Source organism: Manis javanica, chromosome 15 (assembly GCF_040802235.1).
Source record: "Manis javanica isolate MJ-LG chromosome 15, MJ_LKY, whole genome shotgun sequence".
Lineage (NCBI taxonomy): Eukaryota > Metazoa > Chordata > Mammalia > Pholidota > Manidae > Manis > Manis javanica.
In genome coordinates, this window is record NC_133170.1 from 82,573,457 (window position 1) to 82,592,947 (window position 19,491).

At 51.7% G+C, this 19,491-nt stretch overlaps 1 protein-coding gene across 6 annotated transcripts in view; it reads right to left on the reverse strand.

Annotated features, from left to right (window-relative positions):
- Nucleotides 1-1,912: 1,912 nt before the first annotated feature.
- TBC1D10A (TBC1 domain family member 10A) overlaps nucleotides 1,913-19,491 on the reverse strand; it is a 30,367-nt gene continuing 12,788 nt past the window's right edge. For 3 of the 6 annotated variants that reach the window (XM_036993463.2, XM_036993464.2, XM_017659911.3), the window contains 8 exons: nucleotides 13,940-14,039; nucleotides 9,330-9,437; nucleotides 5,435-5,541; nucleotides 4,650-4,764; nucleotides 4,491-4,556; nucleotides 3,639-3,828; nucleotides 3,366-3,520; nucleotides 1,913-2,759 (listed from right to left, as the gene is read on the reverse strand). In XM_036993463.2, the coding sequence (XP_036849358.2) occupies nucleotides 2,289-2,759; nucleotides 3,366-3,520; nucleotides 3,639-3,828; nucleotides 4,491-4,556; nucleotides 4,650-4,764; nucleotides 5,435-5,541; nucleotides 9,330-9,437; nucleotides 13,940-14,039 (1,312 nt within the window). In that variant the 3' untranslated portion in view covers nucleotides 1,913-2,288. Of the gene's footprint in view, nucleotides 2,760-3,365; nucleotides 3,521-3,638; nucleotides 3,829-4,490; nucleotides 4,557-4,649; nucleotides 4,765-5,434; nucleotides 5,542-9,329; nucleotides 9,438-13,939; nucleotides 14,040-14,802; nucleotides 14,920-19,491 lie in introns of those variants that run through there. The other 3 variants (XM_036993466.2, XM_073223005.1, XM_036993465.2) reach the window with 3 other exon arrangements.

Consider the following 19,491-nt stretch of genomic DNA (forward strand, 5'->3'; position numbering starts at 1 on the left):
CAGTGATTCTCTTGCAACAGTGGGTCCTGGTGCCTTTCTCCCTCCTTCCTCTCATGGAAGAATAAGCAGGGTCACAGAGATAGGAACAGCCCTAACCATCTTTGAGCCACATACTGTGAGGTGGGGGCTGTGGTCAGGCCAAGTCTTGCGGCCCCACACTACGTGCTTGGGCTGGGGATGCCCACAGCTCAAGATACCCACATAGGAGGGCAGGCCCACGCATCTGGGGCTCACCGGGTACTCAGATCTCAGACCCGTGACAAGCCCTACTGAGGCCTGCCTAAGCCTGCAGCCATTAGCAAAACCTGGTTGGACTGAGCACATCTAAACTTGTTCACGCCCAAGGAGGCCCCCAGCACTGGCAGATACCCCATATCTGAGGTTTATTAGGACTAACTTGGGCTCATTTCAGTGTTAGGACTGTGTTTTGCTCAGGCCTCCTCAGGTCTAAGAAGACCGTAAGGCTGAACAGGCATCAGCACACCCAGGCTGAGCCTGTAGTAGTACTGAGTATGCTCTGGGGGTCCCTTGTCTGGCCTGAGCATCTTCAGGCCTCAGATCTGAGACTTTGAACTAAGCAGATTAAAGCATGCCTTGGGCCTGACTGGGGCCCAGCAGGTCTGCACAGGCTATCTGCCTGCTCAGGAGCTCCACTGTAGGCGGATGGAGGTGGGGCAGCGCCTTCCCTCCCTGGACTCTCTGCTGGGTGGGTTCCTGTGGAACACTGTACAGCTGCCACATCCTGGCCTGTCCCCTGGAGGGCCAGGGGGAGGGGAGTGTTCTTGAAGGCTAAGCATTCATTCATCCATGGCAGGTGTATCAATGGGGGTGGGAAACCACAGCAGTGAGGGGGCGAGGCAGGAAGTGGGTGGCCTGCCCAGATAGGCTATAACCCTTGGCCTCCCCAGGCCTCAGTATCCCCAGCTGTTCCAGGACAAGATGTTCAGGCCAAGGCCCCATGATGCCTGAAAGCTCCTAGGGAGGCTCTACCCCGCCCTCTCTTGCTCCCCTCCCCCATGACCCGGCCCAGTTTGGTGGCCTGCCAGGAACAGTGCTATTGTTTGACTGGAAAAGCTGCTTCCTCAGCAGAAGGGGGGCCTCTCCCAGGGACGCCCTGTCCTTACCCTCACCAGTCATCAGGTTGTGACCATGCCTGCCTAGACCCTCAATGGCAGAGTCAGGTCACCCCATAATGTGGTCAGGAGAGATGGATGAGTGGCTTTGGGTGCAAATCGGGTCCAGCTTCCTACTTCCCGCTCAGCTCCTTTGTTCCCTCATCTGTAAAGTGGGGATAATAACAGAGCCTACCTGATCGGCTGGTGTCACAACCAACTCAGCCTGCGATACGCTAAAGTGCTCAGTAAATGGCAGGTGGCCTTTGATCAGAGACGCAGACTTTTCCCCTCACCCCCCTGCCTCTGATGGAGGTGCAGGCTGAGCATGTGGGCCACTAGCTCTCTACACAAACCTGGTCCCCTACCCAACCAGAATGAGCATTTCTGGTCCCCTACCCAACCAGAATGAGCACTCAGAATCTTCCTGGGGTCCAAAGTGACATCCAAACAAGGCCTTGTGGAGGAAGACTCTGCAAAGACCTCCTTACAGAGCCCTTAGCCCTCAGTGATGTATAGGGGTCAATGCCCAGGGAGCAGGCCCTGCTTGCCCCAGCACTGGGCTCCAGCCCTGGTGACCTTCATCCATGGTGATATGGGACAGAAGGGATAGAATGAGGGGCAATGGGAGCCAGGAACAGGGGCTGGTCCTGGACTTGTCATCCCCTTTGGTAAATGTGCTTCTTAGAGAGGCTCTGGTGCTGGGCTAGGACCAGGATGGAGGGCTCTGCAGGGCATGGAGGAGAGATGCTGAGGCGCAGGGGTGGCACCCCCATCCCAGTCCCTAGGAGCACACTAGCTCTCTACACAAACCTGTTTATTTCTGTACAAAACCATGTTTCTATTTTATACAAAGAGCACCCCACCCCTCACTCACCCTGTCCCCTCACATAGTGCCCCGGCCCTGGGAGCATACCCCCGGGAGGAGGGGGCTGAGGGAGCCCCTGCTCATCGGCCCTCACTTCTGCCTGTCCCAGCTGGGCCAGCCCGACCTCCACTCTGGAGAAAATAAATAAGGAGGCTCAGGCAGAATCTGTGCTGGGCCAGCCAGACTCTCTACCCCCCAGCATCCAGGCAGCAGTGAACTCATCAAGGGTGGGCAGGTCCTGGAGCATCAGTCCATGAACCGTGTAGCTGCTGGGTGGAGACCCTGTCCCAGAAGCATGAGTGCTGGAGTTACAAGTAGGTGTCCTCACTCTCCTGGGATGTCAGACTCTCCTGGGAGCAGTGGTGGGCTGAGTCCTGGGGGGCTGGATCCTCAGGGGCTAGATCCTTTGGGGGCATGTCCTGTGGGGCACAAGCATCTCCTGCAGCAGTTGCCATGTTGGCTTGATTTGGGGTTGGAGGCTTGTCCAGCTGCCCTCTCTCCTTTGCCTGTTTCTGTTGCTCCTTCTGCTCTTTCTGAATCTGCTTGGGCAGCTTGGGCTTGCCTTTGGAGCCAGGGAGGCGGGCATCAGGGGGCAGGCGGATTGACGGGGAAGGTTGCAGGGTGGGCCAAGGGCCTGGCTCTGCTTCCAGGATGGCCTTGGCACCATGCAACCTGGGTGGGGAGCAGCACTGCAGCTCACCCCGGGTCTCCTGCCAGCGCCGCAGCTGGAGGAGGTGCTCACGCTCAATCTGGCGCTCTGTCACTGGCAACTCCACCACCTGTGGGAGCAGTGATAGGTAGGTGGGCACCAAGAAGAACCTTCCCCTTCTGCCTCCCAGCCTGGGTCCCTGCTCTTCCTCAGTGTCTGCCAGTCTCGGCCACTTAAGGCTGACCCTAGGAAGGATGGCGGCCTGGTCCCGCAGGTGGTCACAAGTCCTGGAGCTGAGTGCTAGGTGAATCAGGTGCTGCTTGAGACCCAGGCATCAGAGGTAAAAGCTGCCCACAACTCATGAATCCACCCGCCTAATAATGTGTCATCTAATTACAGCCCCTAAGACAAAAATCCACAAAAGAAAGAAAAAAGGGAAAATAAAGCCAAGGTCATGGATGTGGTGCCAGGAAGGAAAATGGGGTGACAAGTTGAAGCTCCTTTCATTCCCAAGTGGCTGAGAACAGGGAAGGCCCTGCAAACCCAGGCCTCTCTGTGCCCATCTCTTCTCATTCGGACAGGAGGATGAGGTCTACCCGCACCATCCTGGGCTGCTGAGCACCAGGCCTGGTACTGGTGACCTATTCTTGGGGGCAGAATGTTACCAGGCCCCTCTCCAAAGGGCCCCCATGTCTCCCCCTCCGTCCCAGGAGCTAGGAGAAGGTATGGGCCTTACCTCCTGGACCAGGAAGGCCTCCTGCATGATCTTGGGGCTGAGGCTCCGCAGGCGCTCGATAGTCTCGTACTGGCCCTGGCAGGCTTTGAGCTTCTCAGGGGAGCCCAATGCGTGCTTCAGCAGCACCAGCCCCACCCGGAAGATGATCTTGACGCCTGCACAGGATGGGGGGGCAGTGAGTGCACGGGGGCCTTTCGGGAGTTTCTCTGGAAATAGAGGCCCCCAGTGGACTGGGCTGGAGGCAGGAGTGCTTCCTTGAGCCCAGTCCAGTACCTTCACAGAAGAACATGTCCCAGACACGCAGCACGGAGCTCCAGGGTAGGGTTCGGGCGAAGGCACACATGAACCACTCTGTCATGTACAGTAGTGGGTCAATCTTCTGCCGGCTGAGGTGTTTGTGGGCCACAGGCGACACCTTCTGCAGCAGCGAGAAGAGGATCTCCCCGTCCAGCTGGATTGCCTCCTAGGGGAACAGTGAAGCCATGTGGCCATGACTGCAGGCCCACAGCAGCCAGGGCACAGGCTACACCCTGGCCCCCAGCACCAGGCAGGCCTTGATTCGATCCTCAGGCACCTACTACCTCCAGAGTGCCAACATCATGCTTGGTGCTGGGGTACAATGTTGAGCAAACCAGACAAGTTGGTCCCCTCATGGAGAGGGCAGTGAAAGGGGGCAGGCAGACATGACTCACAGGAGCAAAGAGACGTGGGGGATAGAGAGGGGGGCTAAATGCCCAGACCATGGCAGGAAAGGGAGCCCTGGTGAGCTATGTGCCATAGGTCCTACCTGTCAGGGTCAAGGAAAGCTCCCCACAGGCTAAAAGCTGAGGGAAAGGAGCACGCAGAGTTTAAGCCTATGCCAAGGACAAGACAGGAACTTGGTGCACGGGAGGAACTGTGATCCCACCAAGCAGCCAGATGACTGGAGGCAGAGATGAAGGCACGCGTGGAACCCATGACACTGAGCCTGGAGACCTGACCCCGGCAGGCCTTGGGCCTTGAGGCGAAAGCAACAGGAGACTGGGAAGGTCTTGAGCTGGGGCAGGAGTAGCTGTGGAAGAAAGATCTGGAGAGGCCACAAACAACATCCGGCCTAGGGCAGGTCCCAGGCCTGCAAGCACTCACCAGTTTCTCACTGTAGTAGCCAGGCAGGTACTTCTCACAGATCTGCACCAAGCACCAGAAGGCTTGCTGTGGGTAAGACAGAGGTAAGGTCTTGCTGCCAGGTGCTCCCACCCACTGGCCCACCTGCCCGCCCGTCCGCCCACCCGGGGCTGGGGGCACCTCAGCAGGCATGTGCATGAGCAGGACGGCAGCCACAGGCGCCTGGGCCTGGCAGTAGCCTTCCTCAGGCCGGTACAGAGTGTAGGCCTTCAGCACCCGGAGCAGGTCCTGCTGGCTGTGGAGAGGCCAAGTGGGAGGGATGACAGGTGTGGCTGTGCTGCCCACTACCCTCACCTGTGCCCCACAAAACTGGACCTGTCTCAGAATGTGTGCTTCCTTGGAGAGGTAATGTGACCCAACTGCAGTCAGCAAGGGGTCAGTCTCCCACTGTAGCAAGCAGGCTCTCACATGAGCAGAGGAGGAAGCATGTGACAGGTGACGGCAGTGGCTCACAGGGAGAGCAGGGCCAGGGCCAGGTAGGATGACAGACACAGAGTAAGGAAGCGTCAGGGTGGGAAGTGTGGGCCCCTCACTCAGCAGCTGTGGCCCCTCGGCCGGACCAGCTTTGTCCCAGGTGTCTGTCTTGGTTCCCTGCCTGGCCCACCATCTCTCTCCCTTCCTGCTTACCCTCTGCCCACCCACCTCTCTCTAACCCTCTTTCTCCTCACCAAAACCTGCTTCCAGGACAGGGCCAGCCAAACTCTGGCACTCTGGGGAGTAAATGATGAAAGCTGCCCCAGAGGCAAGAGGACCCATCAGACTCAAACCAAAGAAGGGACACTCTAGCAGTGGAGTTTGGGTCCCCCAACTTCTGGGCCCCTGAAATAACCCCAAATTCATTTTATTTTTTCTGTTCCAGGGACAGACCTAGCGCCACCTCAGCCCAGAAGGCCCAGCCTACTTACCCATGGCCCCCCCGGGACACAAACATCTCATGGAAAGGGAACTGACGGTGCAGGTCACGCTCAATCACATCCAGCCATTTAGGGTCCCCAGGGGACATGTCCAGCTCCTGGAAGCAAGGTCAAGAGCCTATTATTAGGAGTTAGGGATAGCTAGGAGAATACAACTCTCCCAGGCATTGGAGAGCCCCCCACCAGGGGCAGTGCCCACCCAATCCCATCATGGACTGGGCCCTCCTGAGGACAGGTGAGGAAGCCCAGGTAGGAAGCCTGGGTAGGGGCAAAGAGGTAAGGGGGGAGGGTTCTGGAAGCTCTGAGAGGTGATCCTGGCTCCAGGAGAACTCTCTGTGGGCCAGTGTCTATCATAGCTGGAAATAACTATGGCTGGAAATAACCTCTAGACATTTTCTTCAGGACTCACTTCAATACCTTATGTCAGTCACATCCTTAAGACGGAAGGCTACTATCAAAGCAATAGCTACCACCTGTTAGCACGGCTCTGCATATCCCATCGGCCTCACTGACTCTTCCTCAACCCCAAATGACAAGTCCTTCTTCTTGTTATTATATTGTTCACAGATGAGGACTCTGAGGGTCAAAGAAAAGGCACTTGTTCTAGAAATTTACCCGAAGAAAAGAGAATCACAAACCCGAATGTTAACTGCTGCATTCTTTACAAGAGCCAAGATATGGAGGCAACCTAAATGTCTATCAATAGATTAATGGATAAAGAAGATGTGGTACATATACACAATGGAATATTATTCAGCCATAAAAAGAAAAGAAATCCTGCCATTTGCCAGCAACATGGATGGATCTAGAGGGTATTATGCTCAGTGAAATAAGCCAGGTGGAGCAAGACAAATATCATATGATTTCACTTATTTGTGGAATATAAAAATAAAGCAAAACAGAAGGAACAAAACAGCAGTAGACTCATAGACACTGAGAAGTGACTGGTGGTTACCATAGGGGAGGGGTTTGGGGTAAATGGGTGGGGAGGGAAAGAGGGATAAAGGGGCACAAAAATTTCCAAACATAATGTAGACTGGTCATGGGGATAGTAGTACAGTATGGGAATATAGTCAGTGATTCTGTAACATCTTCCTATGTTGACAAATACTAGCTGTACTAGTTGGGGTGAGGATTTAATATGGGTAACTGTTGAACCACTGTGTTGTATATATGAAACTAATATAAGATTGTGTATCAATGATATTTCAAAAAAAATCAGTTAACCGGAAAAAAGAAAGAAAAGACAAGGCACTTGCCCAAGTCCTCATGGTTAGAAAAATGGTGGAGCTTGGGCTGGAGGCCAGGCTGACTAAGAGCTGCCGATCCCAACTCCTCTGCAGCCGCCTCCTGTGCCGGCAGCATCACCTCTCAGCGAAAGAATGTGTGACCACCCAGAGTGCTGAGGAAGTGGCATTTGTCAAACCACTAACCTCAGACTCATCTCTGGGGGCAGGGGTTTCAACAACGTTTTACTCTTTTCTTTAACTTCTGTGAGCATTTTAGCATGAATACTATTTATAAAAACAGAGTACCACACAAAGAAAAATCATTTCTTGGACATTTGAAATGTTGGTTACATGGTTGTGTATTATTTGTCAAAACACTGAACTGCATACTTAAGATCTATGTATTTTACTCTATGCAAATTCATACCTCCAATTTAAAAAAAAGAAAGAAAAAAATCTACAAAAAGGAAACTCAGAGGGTTGAGCAGGGAAGCAGACTAAGCATATGTTGCCTGCAGGGATGGGCAGTGCCAGGCGAGCCCCTGGCAAGCCCAGGTCCTCAGCAAACACACCGGTGGGTGTCGATCCAGGCTCTGGCCCTGATGGGCAGATGGCTTCATACAAGCCACTTTCCCTCTTGTTCCCCCTCCTCCTAGTGGGGGTGTCCCAGCACTGAGCTAGGGTCCCAGTTAACTTGACATGAGAAAATTAGTACTGTGAGAAGAAGCTGGTGGTGTGCTCAAGGCTGCAGCGCAGAGGGAGGGGCCGGGCACCTCCACAGAGGGCCCTTGAGCAGGCACACAGCTGAAAGGGTGGCTGTGCAACCTCTAGAGCTTCACATACCCTCAAGATGGGGGCCTGTGCGTGTCCTATGAAGACCCCAAGTGAGGCCCAGGGCCGGATACTATGAGTATAATGCAGGTGTGCTTTTGTCAGAAAGGGAGGGTGGGTCCCACGAATTCTCCTGAGGGCTCTGGTGAGGGGGAAACCTGAGAACCCGAAACGTTCCTAGGATGTGCTTGCATGGTACCTCAGCAGCTCAAGGTGTTTGGCCACACATGGGTGGGGGAAAAAGGAAAAGATGTAGCTGAAGGGCCTGTGGGGAGAAGGGGCTCTGCGAGTCAAAAGCAGATATGGGCAGCTGGCAGCTGATGTAGCTACCACAGTCCCGGTCAGAGCCTGAAGGCACTGGTGCCACCATGAGGTAAAACCAGAAAAGAAAACCAGGTGCGAAAAGGACAGAAGGCCCTGCCCTGCCCAAGGAAGAAGGGGAAGGTGGCAAGCACAGAAGACAAAGCCAGCAGTGGGTACAGAACCTGTCCTGGCAGCTGAGGTTGGGGTCAGCCACTTGCATCTCCAGGGGAGCAGAAGAATACATATTTGCTGCCCCCACCAGCCCTGTGACTGTACCCTTGCCTCTGGGCTCTTGTGCCCACAGCAGCCAGAGGGAGCTCTTCATCCCTGGCCACTTCCTCCATGTTACCCACAAAGTCCTTCCAGGTGTACTTGAGAAACACTGTTCTGGCCCCCAGGACTTCCTGGGTGACCCACCACTCATCTTCAGAACATCTAGAATGCTTTTCTTGGCAAATCTGTCTCCTCCCACAAGCAACCTTCAAGTTCCCACAGAGGTAAGCCAGGACGGGAGAAAGACTCTGGGGTCAAGAGGCTGCTCAAGTCGGGCCTGGTGTTAGGATAGTCCAATCGCCGGATTCAGGGCTACCCCCAGCCAACACACCATCCCCACGGCTATCCCCCTGGGCCACGCGCTGCCAGCAAACAGCTCTCACAACAAGAAATGCTAGGCTGCCCCGCCCCACCCACACCTCTCAGGGAACAGGTTCGGCAGGCATGAGTGTTCACTGAAGCATGAAGTATGTCAGTAAAGAGCTGGTGACTGGCAGCTCTGTCTCATTGCCTGTCACCAGTCCCAAGAGCCTGGGAGAAACCCTGATGCCTGGGGCTAGGTCTGGCAGGTAAGCTGGGGCAACCCCAGGGGAGCCAACTGCCTCCCATAGTTCCCTCAGGGAGCACGCTGGAAGAGCTGCCCAGCCCAGGTAGGCCCCAGGAAGCCCCACGAATGGGAGAGGGGCAGCAGGTAGGGATGGGGGTAGGGAGGCAAAAGCATGGCTGCAGTGGGCACCCTCTCTGGCCACTGACTGGCTTCTAAGCCCTAAGTAGACTGGTTAGGCTTTCCACCCTGAGGACTGAGAATCCCAAGCAACACAGGTAAACTGTGTCTGGTCAGCTTGGATGAGGCAGGAGAAAGAATAGAGGATAGGGGTCAGAGGTGTTGAGAGTGCTGTGGCCCTGTTGCGGGCCCCAAAGGCCAGAGCACAGAACCCACAGAAGTCATGGGAGTCGGGGTGTTCCCTCCTGATAACCAAGAGCTGGGAGGGGGCCCACTGAGCCCAAGAAAGCCAACCTGGGTGATGTCAAGAGAAAAAGCTGGAATGGGGGCTGGCAAATCTGTTCATCCCCAGTAGGCCTGCTCAGTGCTGGAGCTGCAGATGAGCAGAGGTCCCCGGAGTCACAGCCTGACCAATCGGGCACTGGCTGGGTGGCCGCCTTGGTCACTCGTGCTGCTGACGATCACTACCATGGGGAGGATGTCAAAAGATGTGGAAGGGCTGGCAGCGTGAAGGAAGGCAACTCACGTCAAACTTTCCAGGGTTCTGCTGGAGCTTCACCTTGCCTCCAGACAGGTACTGCCAAGCACGGCCCCGCAGAGAAGGCGGGATGCCTTTCTGGCACCGCAGACGAATCTGAAAGTCAAAAAGAGGGCTGTGCCCATGCATACACCCAGGCGGCTCCTCCAGAGGCTGCATGCCAGCCCAGCCCCTCTGCCTTCAAGGTGCCTGGCAGGCCTTCAATGCTCACATTAGCAAGAGCAGAAAAGGGGAGAGAGGAGGACTTTCCTAATGTTGCTACAAAGCAGAGCCTATGATTGGGGGGGCAGAGTTTGACTGCAATTAAATATGCTGCCACCAGGTGATGGCAGAATCCTCAGGTGCCCTGGTCCAGTGGCAAAAAAAAGTATCCCTGAGGTCTGTCTCCAAATTCTGAATCCCATTACCATTTTCTGAATCAAAATGGAAGCATTCAAGTTGGAGGAGCCCCATGTGGTGCCAGGGAGAGATCTCTACAGTGTGGGCACAGCTGTAGCCACAGGGATGACCCAGAATGTGCTCAAAGACACAACCTGGGCACCTTCATGGGGGTGTCTGTTTAAGCAGCCATGTGGCAGGACACAGGCAGCCTAGAGCGGAGAGATCTCGGCAGCACTCAGAAGGAAGATGGGAGCTGATCCGAACGGTCAATAATCTGCTTGGTTATTTTCTTTTGTTCAGTAATTCCCTCTCTGTAGCTCTCCCTGACTCTGAGCTCTCACAATTAGGGCAGAAGCAGCTGGTCTGGGTGAGAGTCCTGATCCCAGCCCTTACTAAAATGGTACAGGTCTTCACCACCCCTCAGACTGGGAGGGGTAAGGGAGAAGGCATTTGGGGTAGCTCATAACCCACAGCTAGTGTTTAATTCAAATGTTTGTTGTCTTTATCAGAAAAAGGCTTCCACTACCAAAAGCCAGTTTGAAAACCTATCATGTCTTTTACAAATGGAGAAACTGAAGCAAAGAGTAGGAAAATATTAAGGTCACACTCAGGGACCCCACTATGTCTTAGCTACACTACACAGGCTGGAAGGACCCAGCCTCATAAACTTCCCACTTCCTGGTCTCTGGGAGCTTGACAGGGGGGCACACACACCTGGGATGGTGGCAGGATAAGGCTCTGAGGCAGCTGCCCAGATCATCCTCCTTGACCTCAAGGTCAAGGATCAAGGGGGGTGAGGGCAAAAGCAGAGGCACCACTCCTATAAAATGGGGTTTGGGAGCCTGGCCAATGACACTCCTCTCTGCCTCCGCACTAGGCAGCCTGCCTGAAACTGGAGATAGTTGCTCAGGACAGTGGGAACAGCACCTGGATGTGGGTTTGAATCCCTCACTGACCTTGAGCCAATCACTTCTAATCAATAATAAGATCAGAATGATAATAGCTAGGATTCTATTAGAAAAGGGGAAAAAACATACCTACCATGGGGTCTGACACACAGTCTATGCTCAGTAAATGATGGCTTCCTCTCTACCCCTCCATCCCAGCAGGATGCCTGACACAGAAGCCCTGGGGCCTTGGACTCGCACCTAACTTCCCCTCACCTGGAAAACCCCTCAAATAATCCCACGGAAAGCTCTCAGAGGAAAAAGAACAGAAGGCCCAGCTTTCCTGATGACCAGTACAAACAAGAGAAAACTTTCCAAGGGTTAGAGAGAGTCAAGAACCAGGAAGGAGACAGGCAGACAAGCTGAAGACAGCGGGGGAAGAGCACAGTGGCTGGTCCTGGGAGCCAAGCTTAAGCTTCCAGGACTGCTGGCAAAGGGGGAGAGGAAGGGAGCAGAAGGGAAACACCCCAGACTCTGGGAACAGTTTCCTGCTACTGTGGGACTGCAGTCTCCTTAAGGAAGCCACTTGGTCTGGGCAGGCTTTGGCAAAGGGATGGAGCATAGGCACAGGCCCTCCAGGCTCCCCCCGGGGCCAAGCTCAGCTTGAGTCACCCCTATATCATCACAGCCTCCTGTCATCCTGGGCCTGCCCCAGGGGAGCCCGGGATACCTTCAGTCCACTAAGGTTCTCAGAGAGGCCCCACTCTCAGGCCTGGGACTGGGGAGGTGGGAATGGCGAGCCAGGAGCACAGCCAACAGCCAGCCTTTCCCACCCTGGCCTTTGGAACCCTCCTCAGCACAGAGGTGCTGGAGACAGCAATCTCCACCAACAGGCCTTAGAGAAGAGCCAGTGATGACGGTCAGCAAGGATAAAGCCAGAGAAAGTGCTCAGCAAACAGAAAGCACAGGGATTAGGATTCTCTAAGGCAACGCCTGGGAAAAGGAAAGCTCTGATGACAGTCTAATGAGGCCACAGTGGGCCTAGTGAACTAGAGAGGGCAGGGCCAGTTTGAGCAGAGCCCTGTGGGGTAAATCAGCATTCCAGCCAGAGACCTGTCTCCCTGCAGGGCCTGGCCCAGCTCCTGGGAATTCAGGATCAATCCAGAAGTGTTGGGTCTGGACCCACTTCCTGTAACAGGTAAGGTCCTTCCTGTGCCATGACTTCCTGACTACGGGGAGAGCCCAAGCCTGTGCAGCCAGGCAGGAAGAGTTCCCAGGGCCATGTGACCACAGCTGAGGTGGTAAGAGCAGAGCAGAAGAGCCAGCCGTTCTGGGTAGGGTGGGTGCAGCCTCCAGTGTGGCCACTGCTGGGCAGAGGTAGCCCTCAGTCTGTAACCACAGTGCCAAGGAAGCAAAGAAGAGGAAGCGGTACCGGCTGCTCTGCTGAGAGGAGCTCCCCAGTGCTTCCCTTTGGAATCCCCATCTGCAAGGGAGGCTGGGGCAAAAAGGCCCGAGCTGCTTCTCTGCCAGCCACTAGTTACAACAGACAATGAAGAGAGAGCTGAAGCTCAGGATAAGGGCCTGAAGAGGTAAGAAGGCAGGAAAATAGACCCCAAGCTGGGCAGGAAGTAGTCAGGGAAGAGCTAGCTTTAAAAATATATATATATATATATATTTTTGAGAGGGTATCTCTCATATTTATTGATCAAATGGTTGTTAACAACAATAAAATTCTGTATAGGGGACTCAATGCTCAATGCACAATCATTAATCCACCCCCAGCCTAATTCTCGTCAGTCTCCAATCTTCTGAAGCATAAAGAACAAGTTCTTACATGGGGAACAAATTCTTACATAGTGAATAAGTTCTTACATGGTGAACAGTACAAGGGCAGTCATCACAGAAACTTTCCATTTTTTTTTTTTTTAAACTTTCGGTTTTGATCACTCATTATGAACTATAAACAATCAGGTCAAATATGAATATTCGTTTGATTTTTATACTTGATTTATATGTGAATCCCACATTTCTCCCTTTATTATTATTATTATTTTTTTTATTTTTTTAATAAAATGCTGAAGTGGTAGGTAGATGCAAGATAAAGGTAGAAAACATAGTTTAGTGTTGTAAGAGAGCAAATGTAGATGATCAGGTGTGTGCCTGTAGACTATGTGTAAAAAAATATTTTTTAAAAAAAGAAAGATTTTCTAGTAAGCAAAAACTGAATACCCCAAAGCTCATACCAGCAAAAAACATCCCAGGCCTGGGTGTGCTGCTTCTCCCATGGGCACACGGCTTTACATTCATTGGCTCACGGTAGCCTCTCAATAGAACTGTCTGTCATTCACACTCAACCAAGGAAACTGAGGCTGAGAGGGTGAAGGGACCCAAAGTCACACAGCCATTTAAGGGCATGAAGAGAGGAGGGCAGTGCGGCTGGGCCCAAGCTGGTCCCTGACATCAATCCTGAGCTTTCTGCTAGACCCTGCAGCCAGCTGTGCCAGCCTGGACCAAACCTATGGGTCAGCTGATGCCAGCATGCCAGCAGGTTCACTCTGCACTGGGAACTTGTGCAGAGGACCCCAGCTGTGAAGCTCTGAACAGGCCTCTGCTAGGCCAGGGAGTAACTAGATACTGCCAAGGTGGCCAAAGGCATCAACACACACACAGTGACATTCCTATAGGGGGATAGAGCCAGTCATGAAAGACAGCCCGACTAGAAAAGAACTACTAGGTATTTTCATTTTTATAAAACCATGAAACTGTGAGATACTTTTTTTTCTTTTTTCTTTGGTCAGGAGGCAAGAGGAAACTCATCAAATGTATCTAGAGGGTGAAGAAGGCCCCTTATGGTGGTGGTGAGGAGTGCAGGCTCAAGAGTTACACTGTCTAGATTCAAATCTTGATTCTGCAGGTCATCCACAAAGTAGGGGTATGACTACTGTCAGCCTCATCAGGGTGTTGTAAGGATTATCTGAGTCAGGTGCCCAGCGCACTACAAGTGTCCAACATACGTTAGCCCTTAGTAGTATTATAGAGCCCTCCCTGACAGGTGGTAAGTAGCAATTAGGATCCCAGGAGGGCTGGAGGAAAGTTACCTATAAGGGCTTTTGCCTAAGAGCAGCTTTGCAGTTTGACTCCAGGACAAAGTTCTGTGTGAGTCTAAAGTCATCTGGGAGGACCAAGTGAAGGCTGGGCCCTGCCCTCCAGCCAGCTGCCATTTACATTTCAGAGCTAACAGATGGGAACACCTAAGGTGGCGAGCTCCTCCAAGCTGGTAGTACAGTTCCTCCCTCTTCTTCCTTTTCCTCCCAAGGCCAGGCCCCTCACCTTTTTGTGCTTCTTGGCCATCCATTTGTCCCAGTTGTTGAGCATGTCCAGCCACTTGGACTCCCTCTGCCTCAGCACCTCCAGAGGGACTTCCTCCAGCCTGTGGAGCAGAGGGCAGGGCCCATCAGAGGTGCCAAGAGAAGCAAAGGCCCTGGCTGAGGCCCCAGCTGCCAGCCAGGTCAGGCCTCCATTCCCCCTGCTGCCCTCCATCCCTGCTGTTCCCTTTGGGGCTGCTAACTCATGAACATCCTAACATAGATGGGAGGGAAGGCATAGGCTAGAGAGAGACCAAGTTCAGGTGTCCATTCCCTCAGTGTGTCAAGGGGTCAGGGATCACTGCGCCTTTCTGGGGCAGAGGCTTGAATGCCTGCATCTGTGCATGAGAGCTCAGCATTCCCATCCTGGATCTGTCTTGATAATAAGTCTCAGCGGACGGCCTGCGTACTAGGTGCAGAATTGGATGGAAAAAATAGCTAAACAAGTATAGGAATGACATGCTCACTTCTTCACTCCAGAAAAACTATTTGCTCATAATTTCTCTCATTATGCCCTGGCCCTTTCCCACATCTTGACCTCTGCTCATGCCAATCCCTTTGCTAGAACAGGTCTTCCAAGTTGTTTCTACCTATTAAGATCCTACATACACTTCAAAGCCCATCAAATACCACTGTATTTGTACATCTGCTAACTAAGCTGCTATCACAGCTATGCTGGCATTGTCCTAAGGCCAGGGGCTCTAAGCAGGCTGTGGGGAAACATTCCTGCGAGTAGAGCAAAGTCCCGACCCTCACAGCACGTATGTGCAGCTGAACTCTGAATGCCCACTATAGCCAGTGGGAAAGCGCCTCAGCATGGAGACCCACCCAAGCAGGCAGACGGGCACCAAAGCAGTTGATGCAGGCTGGCGCAGAATCCCTGGCTTAGCCAGAGGCACTTCAAGTGGGCTTCCTCCAAGGAGTGAGTCCCTGGGAATTCAGGACTTCACAGAACTGTGAGGGGCAAAGAGAAAGTGGAACTAGCCTTTGTAGGCTGGGTAGTCTACATAAGCTTTCTTATTTAGCCTACAGAGCAATACTGTTAAGGAAATAACAACGAAAAAATTTATGTGTACACCTCTTTAAACATTCAAGACTCTCTTCTTAAAATTGTTTTTCCAGTGGTGGATTATGAATCTTCTTCGTTGCTTTTTTGTGTGTGTGTGCCTTTTTATTTTCAATTTTAAAAAGTACTTGACATTATCAAGAGGTGATACTCAGGATGGGTATCTTGCCAGAGTCAAATAGCAAATCAGTGGAAAAACCCAGACCCAAATCCAAGTTAGATCCTAGCCAAGAGCGCACACAGTCCTGCCTGCTCTCTCAGAAAGGAGTGCAGGGTAGGAGGCACTCAGGCACTGGGAGGAACAGGACTTGGTGGGGCTTGACCTCTGCCCAGGCCTCGGAGATGCTCTCTGAAGGAAGGAAATGCACTGCTGTGACTTTTACTGGTTGGTGAGCAGAGGGAGGGGCCCTGGCAGAGCAGAGGCCTCTGAGACACAAAAGGGCAGGTCCTCTTCTTCAGTGCGTTTCATCTGGGGAACTGCGAAGGCCTGAGAGCAGAGTTAGAGTTGAATAGCTGAGGAGGGATGACAGCCTGGGGCGGACTGGCCCCCTCAATACACAGATAAAAGTCATCCCCCTCTGGCCACTAACCCTCACCACCTGGAGGCAGAACCAGGGCACAACAACACTCCCTTTTCCCTTTCCTTAGGAGAAAAGCAGAAACCACACCTTTAGATCAGGTAATTTACAAACTGACAGATACCTGTCTCCAGGCAACCCTCAAACACCCAGGCGGTGGAAACCAAAGGCCCAGGCATCCAAAGACATGCTGCCTCCCAAGACCTACTTGCTTATACAAGTCAGGGGATGAGCCTTCTAACTAAACAAAAAGGGGTGCCCACAGTGAGTCAGCAGAAAGTTCGGGCAGTTTTGGGTGGAGATGCTATCTGATTCAATCCCTCCCGTTGAGCAGATGAGAAAACTGAGGCTCACAGAGGGCAAGCCTTTTGCCTGAGACCACCAGTTTCCAGAGAACTACCATGTGATTAAATACAGGCCCACCTGACATCTCAACCCTCCAGGCTGCCTTTATTGATAAGATCTAACTGCAGGGCCTCAGAATCCCCATTCTTCCAACTGCAGATACACAGGGCAACACATTCAATTTCTGTGTTCCTTTAAATGACGCCAGATAACAACTCTGGCAGTTTCAAAGCCCCAACATCAAACCTCAAACCGGAATTTCAACTGGGTACAAAACAAATGACCGTATTTCCTGAATTCTAAGACACTCCTGATTTTAAGCTATACCATTGATTTGGCAAGATCTCAGAAACAAGTAAAAACCCACCAGTCTTTAAATGTATACATCAACTGAAAGACCCATTATTTTTAAAACCTTAAATTAGGACATTTTTGAGGACATAATGGTCATTTGAGTGGCTTCTCCAATAGCAAAGGAGTTTAACTCACTTGGAGACGTTAAGAAGGAAGACCTAGAGGTCTGGTTGTGCCCTGCACTCAGCATATAACATGTTCTCAGAGTATGGGCAGGCTTCTCTTTATGTGTAGGATTTCTCCTAAAAAGTTACAGGCTATCCAGTTTTTTTAAATTCATATATTCTTCAGTCTAGTCAGTCAGGATCTCAGTAGGAATCTATTCTACAATATGCAAGACCCTTGCCCTCTCTGAGCCTCAGTTTCCCTATATGAGTGAATGGCCTGCCCTGTGAATTGAGTCTTAAAGGATGCCCAGAAAGGAACCATGAGATGGAGATGGGGTCTGGGGCATCCCTGCAAACTGCATGATGGTGTAGAGATCCTGACACGGTTTCCTCCTGACAGTGGAGGGAGAACGTGAGCCAGTTTCTAATAACAGGGAAGCTGACCAAATGGCCAGTTTAAGACACAAAATAGCCCATGAAGGATGCTTCAGGTCCCCCTTGAGGGTTTCTTTCACCCTGCAGAAAACCCCTCCTTCCCTAAGATGGCCTGAGGAAGCCTTTGCATTGAGACCCTGATGAGAGCAGTCCCGCACTCAGCCTCTGCTGGAACTCATCCAGGGATGAAGCCTCATTATCTCCACGGAAAGCCACCCTACTGTTAAGTTTCTACTGTTAAAACTTCCTTCCCCACATGACGCCAGAATCTTCCTGGTACCTTCCATCTGCAATCTCAACACTCCTTTCTAAGGCTGCACATATCTCCCCTACAGCAGCTCTCCTACAGGCACACACATGCATGTCGCTGTCACCCACCCATCTCTCTGCCTGAAGGCCTGAATATCCTTTCCCCATTCCCAGTCACAGCAACCCTTTTAGGTCCAATGCAACAATGAAAACCTCAACTTCAAGGACACCGGCAGCAACCATAGTTACCATTTGTACACCATTTACTACTTACTAATTTCTTCCTAAATGCTTTATATACAGTATTCTTGTGAACATTTCATAAGGCTACCATATTATCATTTTCTCTATTTCCAGAAGTAGAATCCAAGACTTAGTATAACTTAAGTATCTCGCTCAAGGCATGTGGCTGGAAGTGACAAAACTGGGATCAAACCCAGGCCTGCCTGACCTCACAGCCTGTGCTCTGGACCCGTGTACTGCCCTGAGTGCCCCTGCTCCTACAGGTCGGGCCCTCAGCCTCCACACACACCGCCGTGCCTGCCCAGAGCTTACATTAACTGTCCTTTAACCTAAAGACCTTCAGTTTAATTTAGAACACCATTTCTCAAAGTTTTTAAACTGAGACCCACAATTAAGAAATATTATATTTTATACTGAGATTTTATATATATATATATATATATACAGCCACACATACATACATAACTAAAGTACATTTTATGAAACAATTTACTCTTACAAGTACTAATGTACTCTGATATTTCCAGTTCAGTTGTACATTATATAAATATATACATATGTTTAATGCTAGGAACAATCCCCTAAAATTGATTTCAGCACTAATTCATTACTGAATCAACACATGGTCTGAAATGAACACTTCATTACAACGTGCTCATATGGCTCAGCACTGTCCCTCCATAACTGGACTGGGTCTTGAACTACTTCTGTAACTCCTTCTATGTACCTCACAGGTGTTCAACAGGTGCCTGTCCAGTTTTTCTCCACGACATCATTACTTTCATGTGCATTGCATTCAGAGCTAAAGCCACTGCTGCTTATAGCAATTTTATTTGTGCCCCTAATAGCCCAGTATGGTGGATTCCTTATAGATAAACTACTTTTTCCATATGGTCCATGAGAAACTTGACCCAATCAGAGAGTCCATATGATCTGGGCAAAGCCACAAAGTTAATACATTAAATGGCAGAACCAGGGCTTCCCCTCTGCCACAGTGACTCGTGTGCTCTTCTGACTCCCCAGGGGAGGTGGTGGGGAAATCAGGTTGTATCCAGACGCCACCAAGGGGTTCTATCTCTGGCCCCCAAGTCCCTGGAGACAGTCTAACCCCCTCCTCCAGTGCTCTGACTGCCCCAGTGAGCAGCTTGCCCCTGCTTGAGGGAGAGAGGCACAGAGGAGACAAATGTAGGCAGCCGGAGAGTGACTGAGTCCAGATTCTGTCAAGCTCTCAGGCTGTGCTGTGCCATACCATGGCCCAAGGCAGCAGTGACACTCTGCTGACCCCCTCGTCTGCAGGCTCCCAGGTCCCTAGCCTTCCCCACAAACCCAGAAGCTGGAGGCTTCCAAGAGCTCAGAAGGCCAAGACGGGTTCCTATGGCTACCAATACCAAAGACTGGGGCTGTCTCTCCCCTTGTCCTTCCAATCATCTGCTTTCTGCCCAAGCACACCTTAGCCCCTCTGGTTGGTAGACTCAGTCAGATGTGGTGCCCATACCCATGACCCCTTTATCCAACAGTGGAAGATAAACCCTGGTCCCAAGGAAGCAGTCTAACCCCATCCTTCAAGCCTCAAATCTCCAAACCAGCCAAATAAGAGAACTACAGCCCAAGCACAAAGCCCAAGGTCACTGATCACAAGATTGGCCCTACTCTTCTCAACCACTGGTGGGGGCCAGGTAGGTGTGGGGGAGAGTGAGCAGAGTGGGGACCCTGAAGTCAGTCAACACAGGTTTCCATTCCAGCTCCTCGACCTGGAAGACTGTGGGCAAACTATTGGCCCTCCCTAAGTCTCAACTTCTTCATCTGTAACTGGGACAATAATACACACCTCACATACAGGCTACAAGAAATGAACATATACAAGGGCCCAGCCTGGTAGCCAGCGAACAGTAGTCATTACCACTTTTTTTTTTTGGTATTTGCAGCTCACCTAACACTTTCACATCCCTTTTCACATCTGTCGGGTCCATATACACATGCAGTGGTGCAGGATTATCCCCATTTACCCATGAAGCAACTGAGATCCAGAGAGGTTAAGCAATTTACTCAATGACACATAGACCGTAACTCCTGGTTTCCAACCCCCACTCTACCATATTATGGCTGTGTAACATGGGGCAGCCTGCTCCATTCTATGAGC